General features: G+C 41.5%; 4 protein-coding genes across 4 annotated transcripts; 2 read left to right on the top strand and 2 right to left on the bottom strand.

Annotated features, from left to right (window-relative positions):
• Positions 1–1,048: 1,048 nt before the first annotated feature.
• On the bottom strand, positions 1,049–2,196 carry LOC121055712 (nicotianamine synthase 2-like). Its single transcript, XM_040528643.1, has one exon. The coding sequence runs from the start codon at positions 2,139–2,141 to the stop codon at positions 1,167–1,169; it is 975 nt and encodes a 324-aa protein (XP_040384577.1). The 5' UTR covers positions 2,142–2,196; the 3' UTR covers positions 1,049–1,166.
• Positions 2,197–7,880: 5,684 nt separating this feature from the next.
• On the top strand, positions 7,881–14,123 carry LOC102716827 (probable protein S-acyltransferase 23). Its single transcript, XM_015842207.2, has 13 exons — positions 7,881–8,301; positions 8,386–8,526; positions 9,162–9,274; positions 10,213–10,292; positions 10,661–10,824; positions 11,040–11,169; positions 11,270–11,369; positions 11,538–11,586; positions 11,869–11,943; positions 12,116–12,214; positions 12,813–12,891; positions 12,970–13,118; positions 13,546–14,123. Exons 1-13 carry the CDS (start codon positions 8,032–8,034, stop codon positions 13,738–13,740), a joined length of 1,644 nt encoding a protein of 547 aa, XP_015697693.2. The 5' UTR covers positions 7,881–8,031; the 3' UTR covers positions 13,741–14,123.
• Positions 14,124–16,173: 2,050 nt separating this feature from the next.
• Positions 16,174–18,714, top strand: LOC102717109. The gene is made up of 3 exons (XM_006663458.3): positions 16,174–16,638; positions 17,675–17,782; positions 18,396–18,714. The coding sequence occupies exons 1-3, from the start codon at positions 16,249–16,251 to the stop codon at positions 18,516–18,518; spliced, it is 621 nt and encodes a 206-aa protein (XP_006663521.2). The 5' UTR covers positions 16,174–16,248; the 3' UTR covers positions 18,519–18,714.
• Positions 18,715–22,226: 3,512 nt separating this feature from the next.
• LOC121055769 (atherin) lies at positions 22,227–23,237 on the bottom strand. Its single transcript, XM_040528940.1, has one exon. The coding sequence runs from the start codon at positions 23,192–23,194 to the stop codon at positions 22,601–22,603; it is 594 nt and encodes a 197-aa protein (XP_040384874.1). The 5' UTR covers positions 23,195–23,237; the 3' UTR covers positions 22,227–22,600.
• Positions 23,238–23,765: the final 528 nt, after the last annotated feature.

A 23,765-nucleotide genomic window follows, 5' to 3' on the forward strand; every position in this document is an offset into this window, starting at 1 on the left:
ATATTTTTGTAAACAAAAAGTAATAAAGCATATAATATCAAATAAGACAGTTAGTTAAGTCATATATTTATTACAAACTAAAATAAAAACGGTAAAAAATTATATATACACCAATACACCACTTAATCATAATTCTAAGGGCTCCAATAATATTTGGTTAGTTAACTTAATTAACATTTCGTAACCAAAACTGTAAAGGTTACGTTAGGATTTGGGATTTCTGTACACTTAAATTTGCAAGGTGAATAAGTCTTTTTAAGAGCAAGATGAATAAGTCTTTTTAAGTCAACGAGCTAGGGGTGCAAATGTCATTCCACGTAAAAGAACAGTGCGGAGTTGATTTTTTTAGAAAAAAAAATAAGACAAATGATATTTAAGCATGTCGTATCAGTTTGAGAATAACATTTTAGCGAACCCAAAACTAGAAATAGCGTACTAGCAAAACTGCTTTTGAGAATGGTAGAATAGCAGTTTATATGCACATATATCAAATCGAAAGCCACTTGATTTGTTTAGCAAAAGAAATACAAAGAAAAATAGGAAACGATGGTAAACAAATTGGAGGAGAGGTTTGAGTGGGGATACTTCTCGCGTATCATGGGTGGTTACAACCATTCTTTTCCTGGCCACAACACCTGAGATGATACTATAACAGTATAACTTCCGTCTGCGCTGTAACGTTGGCTGAAATGGGTGAGCTTTTGTTAGGCCGCGTCGGGAGGGTTATATAAGTTAACTTATACCCTGGTACGGAAAACGTAATAATGTATTAGTACATAATTAATTAATCATTAAAATATATATAATAGATTAATATGATTTTTTTTGAAACAACTTTTCTATAGAAAATTTTTGCAAAAAATATACCATTTAACAGTTCGAGAAGCGTGCGCGCGAAAAGAGAGACTTGGTTAAAGCATCTTTAGTCATGCTACATAAATATTAGGTTGTCTAGCTTAACCCTAATTTTAGCGTTGAATCCTATTTATATTAGCGTATTAAAAATATTTACTGAGACAGAGATTGTCTAATTATAATTATAAGGGGAAATTCCATTTATTGTAGGCAGTAATACACTAATACACTTGAAGCGTTACATAACGGGCGCGCGTTGAATAAGCAAGCCACGCAGGGGTTACATAGCCGTGGCCGTAAGCTTCGTCGCGTCAGAAGGACAGCTCCTCGGCGGCGGCGACCATGTCCATCCTCTTCTCCGGCAGCACGCGCGTCGCCATGTCGCAGCACCTGCACGGCGGGCTGACCACCGGCAGCGCGCCTCCTGGGACGGTGGTGCGGCCGGTGCTCGACGCCGCCCTGCGCGCGACGATGACGGAGTTGATCACCTCGTCGTCCGGGTGGTACACGGCCAGCACGTCGAACCCGCCGCGCGCGACGTCGGCGGGGTCGACGATCGGGTAGAGGAACCCGCGCGCGCCGTGGGCGCTGCGCACGACGAGCGCCGCCCCGTCGGCCATGTGCCTGCCGAGGTGGGCGATGATCCTGGCCTTCTCCTCCGCCGCCACGCCGACGAGCGCCGCGAGGAAGATGACGTCGTAGGCCCCGAGCTCGGCGCCCAGGTCGGCGACGTCGGCGGTGCGGAACGACATGCGCGCGCCGACGTCGGCGTCCGCGCGCACCAGCCTCCTCGCCCGCGCGTTGGCCGCGGCGTCCAGGTCGTAGTTGTCGAACACCGCCTCCGGCATGTGCCGCGCCGCGAGCACCAGCGAGCTGAACGGCAGCGGGCCCGACCCGACGAACGCGACGCGCGCCGGCGCCGCCGCCGCGTAGCGCGCGACCAGCTCGTACTCCAGCCTGCCCAGGCTGACGTAGTTGCCGTAGTACGGGAAGCGGTGGAGGTGGTCGAGCGGGTTGTCGAACGCGGCGAGCGCGTCGGCGTAGTGCGCCTCGAGGCGGCCCTCGGCGTCGGAGCAGAGGCGGATGAGCTCCTCCCGCACCCGCCGCGGCCCCGGCCCGAGCCTGGCCACGTCGACGGGGCTCGGCGGCACGCACGCCGCGACGAGCTCGGTGAACAGCGCGTCGACGGCGGGGGACGGGTCCAGCGACGGCAGCTTGGAGATGGCCGCGTGCAGGCCCGCCATCTTCTCCACCAGCACCGCCACCTCCGCGTTCTCGGCCTCCATGGCGCGACCTCTCGACCACTACAAGCCCACTCACTCAAAGTGGTGGCTACTGCTAGCTGGTGGTCTGGACTCTGGAATGGCGGTGGGTGGACGGAGGCGTTTATATAGACGGAGATCGATCGTGCGCGGGCGGGCGGGCGGCGGTGGTGCGGCATGAAATCTGATCGCCGCCGGGCCCGCGCGGCGAGGGTGTGGCGTGTTGATGATTGGAGGGACGGAGAGGTCGTAGTCGTAGCAGTATATCCTGTCGACGGACTATGGCTCCGTTCAGGAGGTGGGTTCTTAACCGGACTAGAAAATGGGTAACAGGATAGTATATGATTAATTAATTATTAATTATAAAAAATAGATAAACATATTAATCTTAATTTTTAAAGCAACTTATATATATATATATAATTTTTATTGAAAAATACAATGTTTAGCAATTCGAAATGCGTGCGTACGAAAAACGAGAGAATCTAGGGTGGGGGTTATTAAATGGAAAACGAACGGGCCTATATCCTTTACCATTATATCGGTCTTATTACATTAATCTATACTTTTATTTAAAGAATTATCTATCATTATATTAAAGTTACTACAATTATATATACACTTAAATTAGTAGCGGTTGTGATAGTGAATTTGCCGCCCCACGTATCCATTATAAAGTTTACATATTTTTCATCGAACTTATTAATATTAAGAAACAGAAAGCTAGATATAAAATCAAATTATCTAAAATCAAATTAAGTGAATATTCAATATAAAATGATGTATAACACATTTAATGAAAAATAGATTTTTATGAATTTTAGACCATATTAATATATTTTTCTTTTATCCACAGTAAAGCATAGCTAGTTGATATATAAGTCCACTCCTCCTATATAGTCATATACTCATATGAAAATGACGGTAATGATATTACCATAATACATAATATTAGATTATGTGCGCGTGCGTGGTTACGTACGCAAGGGTGCACGGAAACTGCCGAGACGATGAGAAACGATTGCATGCATATGGCCGGTTTCATGACAAATGCTTTTATTAATTTTTTTAATATAAAGAGAGAAAGAAAGAAAAAACAATGTCTCTATCGATCTAGACAAGAATCTAGAAAAAATTTGGAGCATGGACTATAACTAGTAATTTTCTATGCTTTATTCGATTCTTCAAGAGATGCGTGAAAGTCCAATGAAACTTTTTACTGACGTCACCAGATTTCTATCAGTTTCTGTGGAGTGGTGAATCATGCGTGATTCATGTCAAACGAAATTATTATTGGCTTTTTTAAAAAAATAAATGTCATATCATTTATTATGTTGGTAAAAAATGATGGTGCATGATGTCTAATCATTATCTTGATTTAATAATTTTCTATGAACAATTGGCATGTAAGTTGTGTTCTTTTAACCAAATTATTTCTCGGTTTTTACGTGAATGCTTTCTAAACGGCTAAATGATGCTTTTTTTAAATATATATATATATATATAAATTCATCATCTCACCTTTATAGAGTATATTTTTTAATTTTATATTAGTTAATTTCATCATTTATACTATTAAATATCTATAAAAATCAGATAATCTTTTACTAAAAAAACACACCCGAAAATATAAGGATGTTGGATTTTTCGGTTTGATGAACAGTAGCATGTTCCGACCAGTGAACAGTGCCAGTCCGACCGACATGTCCGATGTCGGACTAGGGTTGTCTGAAACAGTTTTAGTTTTTGTAGGTGTCCGATGGATAAGGCTGTAGGTGTTTCATATGCATGTGATATATTGTTTGTGTGCTAATGTGAATCAAGTTGTGAAAATAACTTATGGTCGGATATGGTTTCTTTGCCTATCTATGTGTAGGTATCTCTCGAGGGTTCATGAGTATTGGGTATTGCCAGTGGTAGATCGGGACTACGCTTGGGAGAAGTTTAGGTCTAAATGATTTACGAGATCACATGTAATACTAAAACTAGATAACAATGCATGTGGAGGTGAAGATTCCATATGTCAGAGAGAGAAGTTATATATGTATGGAAGAAGTAGTTGAATTTGAATAAAGTTCAAGATTGAAAAGTTTGAATTCGAATTTGTAAGAGATAATGTGCATATCTATACGAGAGGGGTTCCTAGAAGATTAGAAATGGTTTTCCCTTCAAGATTCGTGTTTTTGTGCGAGCATCAATGGGTATAGATAGAGAGGTTGTCTAGGTTTAAAGTTATCACTTTTTGGGAAAGAAAAATTAGGATTAGGATTTAATTGAAGTGTGATTTTAGTCAAAAGTTGAGAGGAGTGCTCTGTATGTAGTTTGTAGATACATCTTGATAAAATAATGTTGATATTTCCTCGAGAGTTTTATTGGGTTTCTAGTTTTTTGTCGAGATTGTTTTTCTCTATTCGTACGTAGTTGGACCGGCAATACCAAGGTGATCGGACTAGCGACGTACGAGCAGTTAGACTAGAGACAAAGTGGTCATCTGATAGGTGGCATCCTGAGAGTTGTGACTTCATCTAAAATCATAGGTATATTTCAAAAAGATTCATTTTTTGGGTAATCCTACCATTCAACCACATGGTAGGCTTGGCCCATTGCGTTATGATCCTACACATGACTTTGATGTTGTTTTTTATTAGTATTTGTATTAATCACTCAAAATGTTTCTTATTCCATCATTTGTTACCATATGATAATATATCAAGCAAAGTTGTTGCGGGACATAGCCTTAGACGTTGACTATAACTTTAGTCTTCCCCAGTATTAGCGGTAGGCTAGATAGATGGTTCTCATTGTTGTACTTGGTGTTCTTTTTATCATCTATAGTCCATATAAATTGGATTAGGATTACTACCTATGTTAGGACCTAAACCAATATAAATACACACTTCGGCCTTGTCCCCTGAATAACTTAATCGAGACCTCACTACTCAATAAGGACTACATTGTACCCTCTTATTGTCATGCTTGCTTATATTCATGACCAATTCCTGCCATGGATATGAGACCACCGAGACAACACAATAGCAAAATGCCATAGGTCAACCTTCCACCTTCAAGCTAGAACATCCCACGTCTAGTATGTATGATATGTCTCCACTTGTGTTGGTTCCCCTCGATCTTGATCTAGTGTTGGATCAAACATGATCTAGTGATGAAAGAAAATAAAGCTAGAGAGTGTCTCACTAGCCATACAGGGATGCTCGAGCTCATTGGTTGCACTAGGGAGGAGGGGAGGGCATGGCATAGGTTTGGACAAGACCATGTTATTCCTATTAAATAGGAGGTAACGCTGGTTGGAGGAGGCATATGCACACCTATGCCATTGAAACTGGGGGAAGTGGATTTCCGCGTATTGACGTTTGAGGATTAGGTAGCTCACAATGCTCGAGAATGGTAGACCAATAAGCAAGAGATGATAATAAACTGCAATCCAAAATAAAAACATTGGATAAGGTCAAGTCCAAGATGAAACTTTAGCAATAAACACTAATATGTGTATGATTTATTTGCAATAAACACTAATATGCATGTTTCAACTCATACAAATTAAGATAACATAAGAGGCATGCACTAAAATATATGTGTGATATACTAAGTATTGAGCTAGCATGATAAAAATCATAGAAGTCATAAAATACAATGGTGAAATATTTAGCATATAACATGTAGCATGAAGATAATGATTTCATTATCCATACTCAACACCAATGTCCTTCTGTCCATTCATACATGTCATTTCTACAGAAGTTATTTATTACTAAATTTTATAGATTGCATCAAGTATAATATGGACCAAATCACCAAAATAGATAGACATTGTGTTATCCAATACAAATAATGAATCAATAGTTAAAGTCTACTATTGAGATATCATTAGCGCAAAATATAAACACTTAGTATGGTAATAAAACACATATTAATCTTTTCCCTCTAGTTTTTGTGTGGTTGATCCATGAAGAAGATAGAAGATAGGATTAGCAACCTCCTCTTTCCTTAGCTTAGGCAAAAGCAAAACTAATTGATGAAGAGTTGATGGTGAGTGATGACTTTTTAGTTGGGCATGCATATTTATTAGGCATGTTCAAACATCGGATTGGATCGGGCTTGAAAAAGGTCCGACCAAAAAATCTAGGCCCGTGCCCAACGATCTGCAAAGAAATCAAGTCTACTTGGCTTGACCCCCAGCTTTCTCAAGCCAAACTGAGATTTTTGGGCTTTTTATAATTTTTGAACTTTCCAGGCTTCTGTGCTTCAATAGCTAGGCCAGAGCCCAACCCAGTGCAAGGTTGGGCTGTGCCAGGCTTGAGTTTTTTCGGGCCAGACTGAGACCTAATTGAACATGCTTATTTGCGATAGAAAATAAACATTAATTATTTTGCAGATTTTAGCTAGGTATAATAATACCGAAAGGCATATATTTAAACATAGTATTAATCTATGTTCTAATCATCTTGTATATTTTCTTTTCAAGTAGTACTAATCAAACTCAAATTATCCTATATCAGTATCTACTCTACTTAAAAAAAACAAGTAGTGAATATGAGTGGAACTGCCACCATCTCGTCACTAGCTCTCTCTCTCTTTTTTTTCAAAGAAAACAACCGAAGAATGATGGTGCCAGAGGAGTAAAGGACCTACCTATCCACGAGACAAACTGCCAAAGAGATAAAATCTTCTCAAGAAAACCATTGTTTACTTTGTGACATCCCTAGCATATGAGCTCTGTATTCGCAACTCAGAGAATACAAAATCATCTAATCTTCCACTGTATTTTCCAAGATCCTCTAGAGCGCAATCAAGATTGTGCCCAACCTCTCCAGCATAACAAACATTAAAGACCTTCGATTTCTAGCCAACTGGAGCCCTGGTATATTAGACCTTCTAACTTTATGCTTTTGCAGGATTTAGAGATACTAAATTATAGTAATCTTTTTAACACATACCGCCTCCCATGTAAAGAATGTTACGAAACTCTATCGAAGATATATATGATTATTGTACCTTTGATTCAAGGGAAGAAAAAGAATAAATAGTTTCAACATAAATATCAATCTTCTCTCTCCCTCTTGACCATCCATTGTAACCTATTGGTCCTTTTTTGGTAGAAAAATGAAATTTAGGTAGGAGCCTCTCCCATGTTGAATTTTGTTTTTTAAAAACTACCTATTAGCTAAAAGGTACACTAGAATTTAAAGTACTATAAAATATATAAAGAGTATTAATAAAAACATATTAATGGCAATATTTTCTTCTAAATTTGTTACGATCTACTGGTAATATGGGCAGTGAAAAAAGTCAACATTAATAAATCTTTACTCTTGGACGGCTTTTTCCTATATTATTTCTCGGCTTTGCACGCTTACAAACTGCTAAACATATTTTTTATGAAAAATATAAAAAAAGTTCTTCATCACTCTTTTATAAAATAAATTTTATTGTGTACACCGTAAAAAAAAATTCCCATCTTTCGTCCACGAAAAGAAGACAAACACTTGTACCGTTGTATGCCCGCGCTGTGTTCGCCTGTCAATGAACAAAACGTCCAACTCCAACGCGTTCCTGCGCAACCAGAACGAACCCCAACCGTCTGATCAGATCAACCACCTCACGATCGGACGGTCCACCGTCGCCGAGCATCTCCCCCACACCCACTGGCCACCTCTTTCCCCAACTACCCCCCACGGCCGGCCGCCGGTGGCTTGTCGGTGGTCACCACCCCCCCCCCCCCCCCCCGCCCCCCCACGACCGCCGCCGCCGCCACCCCGCTTCGCCTTCGCCTCGAAGCAATCGTGACCTAGCTAGCCAACCAGCCCCTTCTCCGAGGGGGGCCAAGGGAAAAAAAGGGGGGAAAAACAAAGGAAGTGGGGGGAAACCTAGCTTGCCCGGCCTCGGGCGCGGCGCGATGGCGGAGATCGAGGTGGTCGGCGATGGCGGCGTGGGGAAGCGGGAGGGGGACGAGGGGAGGGACGCGCGGACGAACGGCGGGGAGGCGGACCCCGTGGTGGACGTGTACTCCGCCGCGGCGTACGGGGACCTGGAGCGGCTGCGCGGGTTCGTGGAGCGGGACGGCGGCGCCGCCGCCTCGCTCGCCGCGCCCGACGGCAACGGCTACCACGCGCTCCAGTGGGCCGCGCTCAACAACTACCCCCACGTCGCGCTCTACATCGTCGAGGTCGGTCCTCTCCCGGCCGCTCTGCTGTTCGCTCCTCGCTGGCCTTAGATTGGGCTTTTTGGCTGATGGGTTTGGTGTGGGCAGCATGGAGGCGACGTCAACGCGGGGGACAACGCGCAGCAGACGGCCCTGCACTGGGCGGCGGTGCGCGGAGCCATTGCTGCGGCTGATGTGCTGCTGCATAATGGTGCGAGGGTCGAGGCGGCCGACGTGAATGGCTACCGGGTAATGCAGTCGTTTTGCTGCTCCGAAGGCTGTAGGGTGGTTTAGAAGATTTTCTGGACCATTTGATTGTATAGGATATGTGTTGATTATAGTTTGTTCAGCTGCATGCTTTAGACTTTGGATTGTTCTGAAACAGATATGCATTAGCTAATCTCTGGTTAATAAGAGTTGCATCATGCAAATAGAGACGATATCAATAATTTACTAAATCTGTCACCACTCTTTAGTTTGGATAATATACATGGACTACAGGTTGATCAAGATAAAATTTATTGCTCAAGGAGCTACCATGGAATTTACTGCAAGCCTTTTTTTTTTTTGGGTTCTAACAAAAAATCACCGGCCTTGAGTTCCATAATATATCAATCCTTTTACCTGTGCTGCTGTGCAAATCTACTCCATTGGAAGAGCCGTTTGAAGAAAAAAAAATGCTGTCCGCTAACAGGAGTACAGAGAGAGGAAGCTGATTGGGGCATGCTTATTTTTCTCGATAGCTTGCTTTGTTTGTAGCTTTTAAACTTTTATGGAGTCACAGTTCTGGAGATAATATAACCCCATCTATCTGTATTTTCAGCATTTTGTGGTGTTCATGAAACCTTATGGTTTGTGTTTCTTTCTTTGGATCATTATGTCAGGCAGTTCATGTTGCAGCTCAGTATGGCCAAACAGCATTTTTGCACCACATTATCTCGAAGTACAGTGCAGATTTTGAGGCTTTGGACAATGATGGGAGGAGTCCATTGCACTGGTACTTGATTATGGTTTATGGATGATACTCTTTATTACCTTTTAAATGCATGTTTTCTCCTAGTTTCACAAGCATTTTCCACCAAGAATATACAAGAAATGGTTGATTCAAATGTATAGGTTCTGGTTGAAATTTTGTCTCAGATTGTTCATGCAAGTAAATCATTCATTTAACAAAGGGAAATAACGTCTCCAAGCAGTAGAAGAATCAATAATACATATGTATCATGTGCTGCTGTTTCATGCATAATGATTTGTTGACTACCCCCTTAGTTCCAAAATATAGAAGCCTAGTACCAGATGTGACACATCCTAGTAATACGTTGATAATCTGTTACCTATTTACTTGCTATGTAATACATAGAGTAAATTTCACAAAACTACATATACTTTCACCAAATTATCACAAAACTACATATTTAAGCCGTTGTACCACAAAACTACAGATTTAGCACCAAATATATCATAAAACAACAGCTGTTATATTGAGTATCACGAAACTGCATATTTAGTAGCAAATTATCCAAGAACTATAGGTTTAGTGTTAATTCTATCACCAACTACAATGTTTGTAACTCCAATACAATGGTATTGATAGGGATTTAAACTCTAAAACATGTAGTTTTGTGATGATTTCAATACTAAATTTGTAGTTTTATGATAAGTTTAGTACTAAATCTGTAGTTTTGTGATACATCACCTTAAAAACTGTACTTTTGCAATAATTTAATCAAAGTATAAACAAAATCATTTGCGGGTTCGCTTCTGAGTGTTCACTCTTATTTATTGGACAAAGTTTGGACACCCATGTCAGTCCTGAGGAGTTAATTAATTTATTGTTAGCTTGTTTCTGTTTCCATGACATCCATGATATGAATACTTTTATGTATGTTTTGAGCTCTTATCTGCTGGTGTAACTATATTCTAAAACATATTCAGGGCTGCCTACAAAGGAAATGCAGATACAATTAGGTTACTGCTGTTTATGGATGCTAATCAAGTAAGGCAAGACAAAAATGGTACCATTCACATGACAGTCTTCTTCTTTTTTGTGATATTGGTTACATGTGTTAGCTCTGTGCTAAGTGCAAAATATATTGACTAGTGTTCCTGATCATTGATGCCTATGTTATTCATCTATATACATTTTTCTATCCTGTGGAATTCACTCTCAATTGAATGAACCCATATAATTAGAGAATGAATTTAATTGATTTTGTTGCTGAAACTATGGTCCTTCTAGTTTAGAGCATGGGGTTTTTGATTATTTTTCCCCTTGTAATAGCAAAAATATATATGTCAGTAGTTGCTAACTTGCTAGTAATTTATTTGAGGCAGTTCTGAAAAGTCACACTTTTATTAACTCTCATGCTATGATGTCATGTAGGTTGTACTCCTCTACACTGGGCTGCAATAAGAGGGAACTTTGAGGTGTGCACTGTTCTTGTACATGCTGGTACCAAGGAGGAACTCAAATTAAAGGATAGCGGTGGGTTTACTCCTGTTGAACTGGCTAACGACAAAGGTCATCGGCATCTTTCCTCTATCCTTGTAGGTTCCCCCAGCGCTAACTATTTACAACAATCTCACTAAATGTTTGAGCACAACCTAATGTATGTTGCCATTTAGTCTGCAACTCTGGATACACTACTACAGCTATTTAAATTTGGGCTGTTGTTAATGTTCCATGATATTTATTCAGTTGTTGGTCATTAAGTTCTAATATTTCAACTCCACTAATGGAAGTTTCATTTCTCTTCTTGTAGTCCAATGCTACAAAAGTAACCTTTGAAGATAAGTACTGCCCTGGGAGATCACGGAAGATTGGATACGCTCCTATCCTGTTTTGCTTTCTTGTTGTCCTTATCACCCTTTTCCTGAACTCGATTATTTTTGGTGAGCATTTCTAATGTTTTTCATTATTTATGTTCAAATTTGAACTTGTAAAGCACTAAAGCCTTTGTTCGTTAACTGATTTGATTGTAAAACCTTTCAGCACCGAATTTTTCAAGAATAACTGCTGCTGTTGGTCTTTGGTCATGGGGTGCTATTTCCCTTGCCTTTGCTTCCATAGTGATGCTCTACAGAGTTAGCAGGTAGGCTAATTATGTGAGTGCATAATGAAGAGGATAACACTTATTTAATACTAATGCTTATTGGTGTTTTTAGTTTCATTACCTATTGTAGATGTTCAAATTGTTTTCTTGTAAACATATTTTCTTTGCCTACACCCTTGAGGTTGTGTTCTTTTGTTATTTGGATAGAAAAAATCCAGGCTACATCCAAGCCAATACCAAGCGACTTGATCCAAAGGTAAATTGTCTTACAAGTAATTTTCAAACAATTTTCCATCCATGTGTATTTTATCAGAAGGCCCCTCATCATTATTTGTATAGAATCTTGTCATTGGAAGTTCTATTGAAATGAAGAGTTAAAAAATTGTTATTTCTAGAACCTAAATGCTGTTTGGATTGAATTTTTCTCTGTTCATGTGATCATGGACTAATGAGAACTTTGGACTCCAGCAGTAATATCATATACTTAGGGTTTTCTTTCTTTTGCTATCATAATGATGATTGTTAATACTCTTTACAGGAACCACTTATGGAGATTGACCTTAATTCTTCTGCTTGGACAGGCAATTGGTCTCAGCTGTGCCCTACATGCAAGGTATTGTAAGTAATACCTATTGTTAGTTTTATTATTTTTAATTTTATCATCCTCTTCTTCATACTGTGTTTATTCCTCATACTGAAGTGACCATATCTGCATATAGTTTTTTAAGTTTTTATATTTATGTCATAAATGCTAATTACATCTTATTTCGGTTACTATTTACCAGATAATTCGTCCTGTGCGCTCCAAACACTGTCCAACTTGTAAGCACTGTGTTGAGCAGTTTGACCATCACTGTCCTTGGATATCAAATTGTGTTGGAAAGGTAAGACACAAGCAATTTTGGACTTCTGCACGTAGGTTTCAATATAGTTTCTATTTCCATTGAAGAAAATTCTCTCCCATGCTGTTGCAGCTGTATTATCAACGAGTGATTCCTTCATACAAGTCACATAACCGTAGTCCACCATATCCAGCTAACAAACAGGAAACATATTCCACCTTAGCATAATGGGTATAATACCCCTCTGTCCTGTTACAGCAAAATTTTCAGATGGGGTTATGTGGCCATACCATACCAAAGTTCTATTCATCAACTGGAGCATCGTTCCAGTTGTAGCAATTTCCTCTGGATATTCCATCCACCGACTATATTGGAGGGCAAACATTTTTTTTCTCCCTGGAAGAACATGCTGCTTATTCTTAATCCTAGACTTTGGAAATTATTAAGAAATCAGAAAATCTATTACACGTGTTTGTCCTATTCAGTGCTTTGGAACATTGGGAACTAGGAGTTCACTTTGTAAGCGGACTACAGTATATGTCTAAATCGCCTTGTTTTGCTCTTAAATAAATATCTCATGTTCAATTCTATCCTGAAGACAGATTTGCTGGGTTTTAACTAGCATATGCTGTGCTTGCAGAGAAATAAGTGGGACTTTTTTGTGTTCCTTTGTATGGGAACCACCACAGCATTTCTGGGCGCTGCGATCGGGTTCCACAGTAAGGAGATCTGGTAAATAAAATTCTCATATCATTCCTTGAATGGTGAACTCACAAGTCAAGGACATTTAATGACAGGACTTTGGACAGAGCCCATCATACTCTCATCTTCTGAGTCATGGATTAATTTCATGCTGGCAAACCATCCCGGTGCTTTACTGTTCATGTTCTTGGATGTCTTTCTATTAACTGGAGCACTTATTCTGACAGGAGCACAAGCAATACAGGTAAATTGTCTTATGGTTGTTTAGGCCATAAAGTATTATGATTTGTTGTGCTGACTCATTCCATCCATTATGTTTGCATGTTATGAATTGATTGGAGTATGAATGTGATACTTAATTTATTTGTATGCTTCCTTATTTTTGTTATCACTGGACATTTTAGAAATTACTAATTGCAAAGGAGCATAAGACTTTCATTTTGTTGCTCAAAGTCCTTGCAGTATTTAACACAAGATTATTTAAATCTCTATTGTTTTCATATTACTTTTATATCATGCAAGTTCAACTGTAGTATTACCTCCCTATGGGCTTTGTTCTAGAAAGTAGGAAAATAAAATGGATGCAGAGTTACACTTCATATTTGCAGCTATGGTTACATGAGCATGCTTTTCAGTTTTAAACAGCCATTTAATTGAGCTTGTCATTGCAGATAGCACGCAATGTCACAACTAATGAAGCGGCAAACCGGTCACGGTATGCATATCTTCGTGGGCCTGATGGGCGCTTCAGAAATCCTTACAATCAAGGATGCCGGAGGAACTGTGCTGATTTTCTTGTAAATGGATACAGTAATGACGAGGAGGCTACATGGCCAACACTTCGACAAACAGTAGAACGAAGCTAAACTACTGGATCAAATACCAGTGTTACAGTTCATAACATCCAGGAAAGTAGTTTGAAATTTTTCGACCTGGATGGACAACAGGTGCAAAAAGCAACCTCCTTGAGCTACTCTGTTTCATCCAGGTGTTTATACGAGGTTGAGTCATGGGAATGGTTTGATTTTGTAGATTATGTGTATGTGATATATGTAATTCTTTTTGGCGGTTACCTCTTACTGTTACCATGCATTTCGTGGTGTTGTATTCGAGTGCGGATAGATGAGAAATGCAGGCTTGGATTTTTGATGTAATAAACTGTAACATTATATGCTCTCATGCAATTTAGTCAAATACCCTGAGAAGCATTCTCCTAATTGTTTCGTTGAAATACGTGGAAGTATGACATATTGACTACATTCTTCTTTTCCTTTTTCTTGTTTCAGTGTAAGGACCTGAGCTCTTTTCTTTTTTTAAAAAATCTTTTATTTATATTTAGAGCGGTAACGGTCAGGTATTTGCCCCAAGATCGTGTCAGGTCGATGCAAAGTGAATTCGTATGTGTTGGCCCAAAACTGGGAGAAACTAGCCTAACCGAGAGGAAGTCTTTTTATATCCCAAAAGCTAACTCATGAGGTGAGGCACCCCTTTCTTTTTTAAGTTGATGCCACTCTCTCTAAACTTTCGATGTGGGACTATTCCCAACATTCTCCCCCGTCATACATTGATGCCTCTTAGCCTTGACCGGTTCGACACACGAGCACATACATGTCTCACACCTGTGGTCCACTGACCGGCCTAACACATAGGCACATATGGGCCTCACACCCGTGGTCCATTGGGCTTCGGGCTTACACCACCCGGAGCACATACATGTCTCACACCTGTGGTCCATTGACCGGCCTAACACATAGGCACATATGGGCCTCACACCCGTGGTCCACTGGGCTTCGGGCTTACACCACCCGAGTATGCACGGCACTAGAGAGATTGTGGGCCAGCTCTGATACCACTTATTGGCCTAAAACCGAGAGGCCGGCCCAACCGGGAAAAGTCTTTCTATACCTCAAAGCTAGCATATGAGATGATAGACCCCTCCTCCTTTTTAAGTTGTTGCCACTTCCCCTAAACTTCTAATGCGGGACTATTCCAACAGTTTATAGAGACGATTCATAGCTGTCTTTTGGTTTGTCTGGGGAGCTTTTTCCTAAAGGTTGTTTTTGCTAGAAGTTGTCCCAAATAGTCTACCACTTCTGAGAATTTGTAGTTACAGATTTTAAAAAATAAATTAAAAAGCCAGAAGCTAGGTTTCATAGCATTTTTAGATTCTCAGAAGCTGGCTGCCAAACCGCGGCTTCTTAGAATGTACAACTTACCTAAACATACTCTTTTTATGCTTGTAGCTCGATGGTGCCTCCTCTCTGGATCTCTTCATCAGAATTAAGCAACAGCAGTGTTGTCTTTATCGCCGCAAGTGTCCAATAGTTTAGGCTAGTTAGAAATGCAAACGTGTATTCAAGAGCTTGTGCCTTAATGTTAATCTTCAACCGGCAACAGGTTCCACTTCCACCTCTTGGAAGTAGACATCTACACGTAGCAATTACTCAAAAAATATTTAGGTTTCCTTGAGAGAAGAATATTGGGTATATTTTCTACTCTCTCCATTCCACGTTATAAGGGATTTTGATTTTCTATTTTTAATGTTTGACCACTCGTCTTATTCAAAAAATTAAAAAAATTATTTATTTTGTTGATTATTTTCTTTATTATTAAAAGTAGTTTAATTATTACTTATAAATTTTTATATTTACACTAAATTTTTAAATAAGATGGATGGTTAAAAATTATAAGTGAATAGTCAGAATCCCGTATATACTTGACCGAGGGAGTAGGCCATTAAACAGTGTGTTTTGTAAAAAGAAACGTATATTGGTAAAATTCCTCATCTGATTTTTCTTCTAAAGCAAAATTTCTAGTAGTTAAATTATTTTCATCATAGCACTTTTAGATCGTTAAAAATACGTATAAAACTCTTATTCATAAAATATTTTTTATTTATAAACATGCTATTTAGTTTTTTCCATGAAAAAAATCACCTAGACTGTAGCAGCAAAGGACAGAGTTTCCACGTTGGAGTGCCGTGGAAAACACTGAATAAACCCATTGCCAAGCCGCCACCAACTTCAGTTCATCGCACACACATTCGAGTGGCTGAACACCACACTCTACAGCGTGGGCCCCACCCCTCCCTTCCGGCCCAATCGCAGCCACACACGTGTCCTCCCTCCCGCCCTCCGCTTGCTTGCTCTCCCTCTCTCTCTCGTCTCTCTTCCTCTCCCCCCACTCCCCAGCCGCACGACGCCTCCGCCACATCCCCGCCGTCCATCGCCTCCCCGCACGAATCTCCGCGCCGATCCGACGGCCGGATCCGACCGCGAAGCGCTCTTCAACGCCTCCGCGCTCCTCCGGTCTCTCTCGAAGCCGCGAGCCGAGGGAGGAAGAAGACGACGACCACCACCACCACCATCACCAGCATGGCGCCCATGGCCGTGATCCGCCTCGCGCCCCCGGCGATCCCGTCCGCCTCGTCGTCGTCGCGGTGTTCCGTGAGGCTGCGGGGCGGTGTGGTGCGGCTGCGGGTGAGGTGCCGAGCTGGTGGGGAAGGGAAGGGGGAAGGGGAAGGGGACGGGGAGGCGCCGGAGTCGCTGTTCGCGAAGGAGCTGATGCGGAGGGGGATGGCGCCGGGGTCGGGGTCGGCGGCTCCAGGGGAGAAGGAGAAGGAGGCGGCGGGGGCGGAGGAGGGGGGAAGGGAAGGGGGTGAGGCCGGGAGGAAGCGCGTGGCGGCGGCGGAGTTCGAGCGGGCCGCGGCCGGGGCGGAGGGGCAGCGGGAGAGGTCCATGGCTCTCAACAGCGAGGGTCTTGAGGTTCGCGCCCTCTCTAATTTTCTCCCTGATTACTTGCTGGATTCCATCCTCAATTTGCTGTGAAAAACATGTCATCTTTCACTACCCAATAGTAAAAAAAAAAACAAAAATATTGGTGAATTGTTGGTTTAGTTGTAGGATTGGTAGTACGCCATATTTGAAAATGGAGCAGTGGATGATTTACTGTATTTGGAGTACTGAAAAAACAAGGATAGTTCCTGAAGATGAATAGTGTCTTTACTCATTTATCATAGTTGCTTGCTTAATTTGTCCAAGGCAGATGATGATAGAAGAAAGCTGTAGTGGGACTGGTTTAATATCAGGTTTACAAAACAGTTGTGTCAAAATCAAACAAGATAGAGAGATGTGCCAGTGTATATTTTTTGCAGCTTTGAATCTTGGCTATGAACATAAATTTGGGCCTCAATCGCAATGGGTCTTGTTAAGTGTTTTTGGCATCATTTTTTGAATAAATTTCAGAGAACACCATGTTTTATGGTTAAAGTTACAGAAACCATGTTTATTATGACACATTCTAACGTCAAGTAAATTAGCATATCTAAAACATAATATTCAGAATAAAGAAAAGTTAAACCAATTACATGTATTAAGAAACCACTAATTAAAATTGCATAGACACTGTATAAGATTATTTAAATAAAAATATATACTTAACATGTATAAGGGTGGGGCTTCATGAATCACATGACCATAATACCTGGGGTTATATGCTACAAGCCATAACACCTGTCGTTTTCTGCAACTTTGATAATAAAACATGAGGTTTTCTGACATTTACTCTCTTTTTTTTCAAATATTTCAAGGCCGAATGATATACCAAACTAGAAAAGTAATTGGCTGATTCACTGGTACAAGTGGTACTATTGATATACTTGTGTTCTAAATAACTGTACTTGTATGGCAACATTCATGTTTTATGGCTGCTGGCCACTGGGCTATTTATCCATTGGCAGATGCATGAGAATGGGATTTAATCAAAAAACCGTTGCCCTTAACATAGTTTATTTCTTTTCAGGGTCTTGTTCCACGAGCAAAATTACTGTTGTCACTTGGCAGTACATTTTTCCTGGGATTTGCCCCTTTGATTCTTGTCACAGTTTCTCTTTTTGCTGTTCTTTATGTGGTAAGTTCTCTAATCTCTTATGCTCACACAGAACAGAGTGCGCTTCACTCCAATTTCACATGTATTGCAAAAACATAATTCATAGGACAGCTTGCATACATATATCGTAACACTTTACAAAATTAGATTTTATGTATGTTAAATATGTTTAGAGGAATTTATTGAGCAACTTAATATCCATATTAATTTGCATTCAGTGTGCTTTAGTTGTAATATAGAATGCACTCCTCTTAACCGAATTGAATAGCCAGCAAGTACCTTGCTCTTGATCTTAGCACTTGATGGAGCATATTATGACATTGCATGCAGATGTTATAGAGCTTGAACATTAGAGTTGCCAATGATCTTGTTATATACTTATATTGAAATTTTATTACGAATCGGACACAGAAAGATTGAGATTTTGCTTAGCAAAATGCCCTTGATGTTGAATCCATACGATACGAGAAGCGAAAGAAAGAACAAAAAATATAATAATTACAGTTCTTATTAATTATTTCTTCATCAGATGCATATGCTCTACCTGCTACGTGTTGAGCCAAACAGTCCATGTCCTGAGTTTTGTAAATGCGAATAAATTGAAAATATGGCTGACCAAGTTTTCCAACTACAGTATTTTGGACCAAGCTTTGTACACGATGCAAGCAAGTCACCAGTATCGCCACCGCCATACATTGATCCATACGAGTTGCTGGAAGATGAACGACTCTCCCGACCCTCCTCAGATGTGTTCTAAACTGAAGCACACAGGAACAGGGGAAATATAGATCATGGGAAGCGTCATACTTAGCTCAACATTTTTCTTCTTTTACTAGACATGCATGTGTAGCTGTAAATGCAAAGCTAGTTGTAGACTGTAATTATCTAACATTTCCATATATCAGCGTGACATATGATGTCAGATCATGAGCCATTGGCCGTGAATTTCTGCAGCTTCTTGAGTTATTGTAATGCGAAGGGCTGGCAAGAAATTCTAATATTGATAACCGTAGTAACTCAACTCACTTGGGAAAAGCTCATGTAGAAGATGCTTGACATAATTTTGTTTGCAATTTTGAAGGGATAGTCAATAGGTTTTAAGTCCATTTTACAAATTCATTACTGGTCTTTACTATTTTGGAAGGATACTACTCGATTGATACAATGATACTTCTGATGATATTTTGGAAGGAAGCAAAGTCGATTGCTTTTGTAAGCAACTAGGAGACATTGGGGTGATTCCAAACAACGTATTTATAAATAAAAAATAATTTATAAATAAACTTTTATATGTATATTCTTATCGATTTAAATGCTAAGACTAGAAAATAATCTACGATAAAAAATCTCTAAAATCAACTCTAAATTTTAAACTAAAAATAAAAAAAATTAATTTATAAGTATAAGCATAAGTGGAAAGATGAATAGGTTAACTTTTTGGTAAGACCAAACACATTAGCTCCTTTGCTCTACGCTTACTCCCTCCATCTTAAAATAAACCAATCTTTTACTTTTTACCTATAATTTTTTGACTCTTCTTCTTATTTAATTTTTTTTACGATTAATAATTTTTTTATTGGATGATAAATCATGAATAGTTTTTTATGTGTAACTATTTTTTAAAAAAAAAATATAAAAATTTAAATAAGACAAACGGTCAAACGCTGAACATAGGAACCGATAAGTTGCCTTATTCTATTCTAGGAGGGAGGAAGTTCACCGCTTGATCCTCCGTCACTCCAGCCGAAGGCTGTGAGGTGGGCTCCTCCAGCCGAAGAGCAGATTGGGCATTGCACTGAGCGGCCACGGCCTGAGTGGTGTCGGCTCTTTAGAGCAGATACAATAGCAGGCTATAAACTAGCTATAAGTATATTTTAAAGAGATAAGAGAGGAGAGACGAGAGATGTGAGCTATTAATTTATAGCTAGCTGTACACGGGCTCCAAAACAAAATGTGTGTATAACATGTGAGACCATGTATTAATGTTTTGTAGGTAACTATTGTATAAATTAACTATTAGATTAACTATAGATGAATTAGAGCTAAGAGTTGGCTATACTATTCAACTTGCTCTCAGAGGAGTGTTCGCTTCGCCGCGGTGGAATCGGCCGTGAGCCAAAGGAGAGTTGGCTCAATGGTGATGGTGAGACGCGGGGAGGAGAACTAGTGGATAGTTTTGGTTCTATTTACTCTCGTTAGGATGCCCGCGGATCGGTCGGTTGGTAACTTAGAGTCAACACTATTTTAATTAAATGAACTAAATTTTATTTTAAAATAAAATTCAGTTAATTTTATTACACCAACTCTAAATAATACATGGATCCGATATATTTTACTGGTAGTATTATACTACTAGTAAAACTAGTCTCAATCATTAATTATTTTATACTTTGTTAATTAAATGATTGGTAGTATTTTGTAATTTTGTTTAAAGATCACAGTAAAAAGACAATATTACCCTTTAAATTTCTACTACACCTAATATTATTGATAGTATAATTTAATCATAGTTATCCAATAAAAATAGATTAACGGTTCAATTAAATTCTACTGCCAGTAGTAGAATGTACCGGAGACGGACCCAACCGTACCAACATTTGTTGGCATAAAAAGCAGGAGAAGTGCTAAGGCCTTGTTTAGTTCCCAATTTTTTTTCTAAAATCATCACATCGAATTTTTGGACACCTAAATAAAGCATTACACATAGATGAACAAAAAAACTAATTGCACAGTTATGGAAGAAATCTTGAGACGAATCTTTTGAGCCTAATTAGTCCATGATTAGCTATAAGTACTACAGTAACCAACATGTGATAATGACGGATTAATTAGGCTCAAAAGATTCGTCTCGCGGTTTCTAGGCTAGCCGTGAAGTTTTTTTTTCATTCGTATCTGAAAACCCCTTCCTACATCCGGTCAAACGTTCGATGTGATGTTTTTATCAAAAAATTTTGGCAACTAAACATCACCTAAGGTGGTGTTTAGATTGAGAAAATTTTTGGAAGAAGTATCACGTCAAATGTTTGACTGGATGTCGGAAGGGGTTTTCGGACACGAATAAAAAAACGAATTTCATGGCTAGCCTAGAAACCGCGAGATGAATCTTTTGAGTCTAATTAATCTATCATTAGCACATGTTGGTTACTGTAGCGCTTATAGCTAATCATGGACTAATTAGGCTCAAAAGATTCGTCTAAAGATTTTCTTCCATAACTGTGCAATTAGTTTTTTGGTTCATCTATGTTTAATACTTTATTTAGGTATCCAAAGATTCGATGTAATATTTTTGAAAAAAATTTGAGAACTCAATTTCGGAGCTCCCTAACGCTTTCGGGCGGAGGAGCACACCTTTTTCTCCTATTATTTTATAGGGACTGTACATCAAATCAATCAACTTTTATCAGAAAAAGGCCCTTTTATCAGAAAAAGGCCCGGTGATTCTTTGGCTAAAGGTGTTCCCACTCTCGTAAGAGCATACACTATACCAGCCATACGACATGAGAAGTCTTGGGTGCCACGTGGGTTGAGGCCACTTATTCCACAGTGCAGACCACTTGTGAGAGGATCCGCTGAAATTTTACGTTTCAGTCTATCCCTTTTGATATATACAGATTTATACACTTTAGCCCCTGTAAACTAAAAAATCATTGCAATTATATCCTTCCACCGCCGGTCCCCACTCTCCCACCCACCTAGCCCGACGCACATCGATCCTCCCCCCACCGACGCAGATGGCTTCCTCCGCCCGTCCCGTCGCCCACACCCATCTCCCCTCCGGCGCCCCTCTCCCCCTCCTACTCCGGCGATTGCGACGACCCTCCATCCTCCTCTCCCCCCTCCGTCGTCCTCCGCCCGAGCCCCTCTCCCTCCCCCCACTCTGGCAAATCTGGGGAGCGGCGGCGGCGGCGCACAGAGCGGGGCGACGTCGGCGCACGCGTCGCGGCGGCGCATGGAGCAGGGCCTCCGGCGTCCTTCGCCCGCGCCCCTCTTCCCCTCCCCCCACTCCGGCAGATCTGGGAGCGGCGGCAGTGCACGGAGCGGGGCGGCGTCGGCGCACGCGTCGCGGCGGCGGCGCACGGAGCGAGGCGGCGTCGGCGCACGCGTCGCGGCGGCGCACGGAGCAGGGCGGCAACGGCGCACGCGTCGCGGCGACGATGCACGGAGCGGGGCAGCGGCACACGCGTCCAGCCCACGGCGGCGGCGGTGCGCAGATCCAGCGCGCGGCTGCGACGGCGCACGGAGCCCGGCGACGACCGCTCTAGTCCTTGCGACGGCGGTGATCCAGTGCGTTCCTCTCTCCCTCGCCTCAGCCTCTACCAGTGCGTCCCTCTCTCTCCCTCACCTCAGCCTTTTCACTGACAAACCTGACGAGGACATCGTTCCCTCTGCAGGAGACGAGGACCCCAGCGAGGGTGCGGTCCATGGCTGGCTGGCACTGCTGCGCCGACGTAGTGGGCTGTGGCTCCTCACCACATCGGCGCACTGTGCATGCCCTAAACTCCAATACAATGGTTACTTAAAATTAAACTTATTTTAAGACAAGTTAGAATGGCTACAAATAACAGTACTATAGAGCATAATTATCGACGCCGTGGTGCACCGTGCAGAGACCACTCAGAATCAAATCACTGAACTAAGTGTCATAGAACAAGAAATTCAGATAATCATCAAGTAAACCAATCAGTGATAGTATAAAGCAGCAACCATTTAACAGTAGCATCCAAGATTTCTGATCACACACAAACAAAGAGAAGCAATGCAATGATACCAAAAATCTATCCATCCATGGAGTGAGGCAACTCGTGCAAGGAAAACCACAAGCGACAGACATGGTCGGCGTCAGTCGGCGGCGGCCGGGGCCGCCACCACCTCGACCACCGGAGCGGCGACCGGCTCCGGCGTCTCCTGCTCGTCCTCCTCGTCCTCGGCCTGCACCGAGGCGTCGACCGTAGCGCCGGTGGCGACGAGCGTCCAGTCCGGCGGGAGCGGCGACCGCGGCGGGTACCGCGTGGGGCGGCGCTTGATGTCCCACGGCTGCGACTTCTTGGGCCGCGTCTTCATGTGGTGCTTGGTCGCCTTCTTCTGCGGCCGCGACGAGCACTCCACCGCCAGCGCGCACCCCCCGCCGACGCGGGGGGCGTGCCCCGCGGGCGCGACACGGGACGGCCTCCACGCCGCCGCCGCCGCCGCCGGCAGCAGTGGCGGCAAGGCGGCGGCGCCGGCGAGCAGCGCGGTCACCGGCGACATGGCTGGCTCGGCTTCTTGGAGTGGAGGAGGAGCGGAGTGCGGTGTGTTAGTTTGGTTGGGGATAAGACGGATTCGGATTGGGTTTTTTTCTTGTGTTTTGTGTAGGAGTGAAGTGAGGCGTCGCTGAGGCCGGTGAGGTTGGATCCGAGCCGTTCGATCGGAACGGAGTGAGATCTGGCCGTCCATTGCTCCTCCGGTAAGGTTGACAGCATTACGTGAAGAGTAAATTTCACAAAAAAAAATTTAATGTCCTTGTTGAAGACTAATATCAATTTATTACTATAATTTTAACTATATATTTCACGAAATTTTAAAGTATCACTGTGTTAGATTCTTTAGGTCTACGAAATTTCTACTAATAATAAAGTTCTTTTATTTCATTGCACAACCAATATTTTTTTTTGGCCCTACAACGTAAGTGATGGGCATTTTTGCTCTATTTTGGCTAGAACCATAGATACACAACATGGAAATATATAGTTTCAACAGGTCATATGTAGGCGTTTTCCAAAAACTTTTTTTTAAAAAATTACATTGTATCTTTGGACACCTAAATAAAACATTAAATATACATGAACATTAAAACTAATTACATAGTTATTAAAACTAATTACATAGTTATTGGGAAAATCATGAGACGAATCTTTTGAGCCTAATTAAGACGTAATTAGTCATAAGTGCTACAATAACCAACATGTGTTAATGATGAATTAATTAAACTCAAAAGATTCGTCTTGCGGTTTCCAGGCGGAGTTTG

This window comes from Oryza brachyantha, chromosome 11 (assembly GCF_000231095.2).
Source record: "Oryza brachyantha chromosome 11, ObraRS2, whole genome shotgun sequence".
In the NCBI taxonomy this organism is placed as follows: Eukaryota; Viridiplantae; Streptophyta; class Magnoliopsida; order Poales; family Poaceae; genus Oryza; species Oryza brachyantha.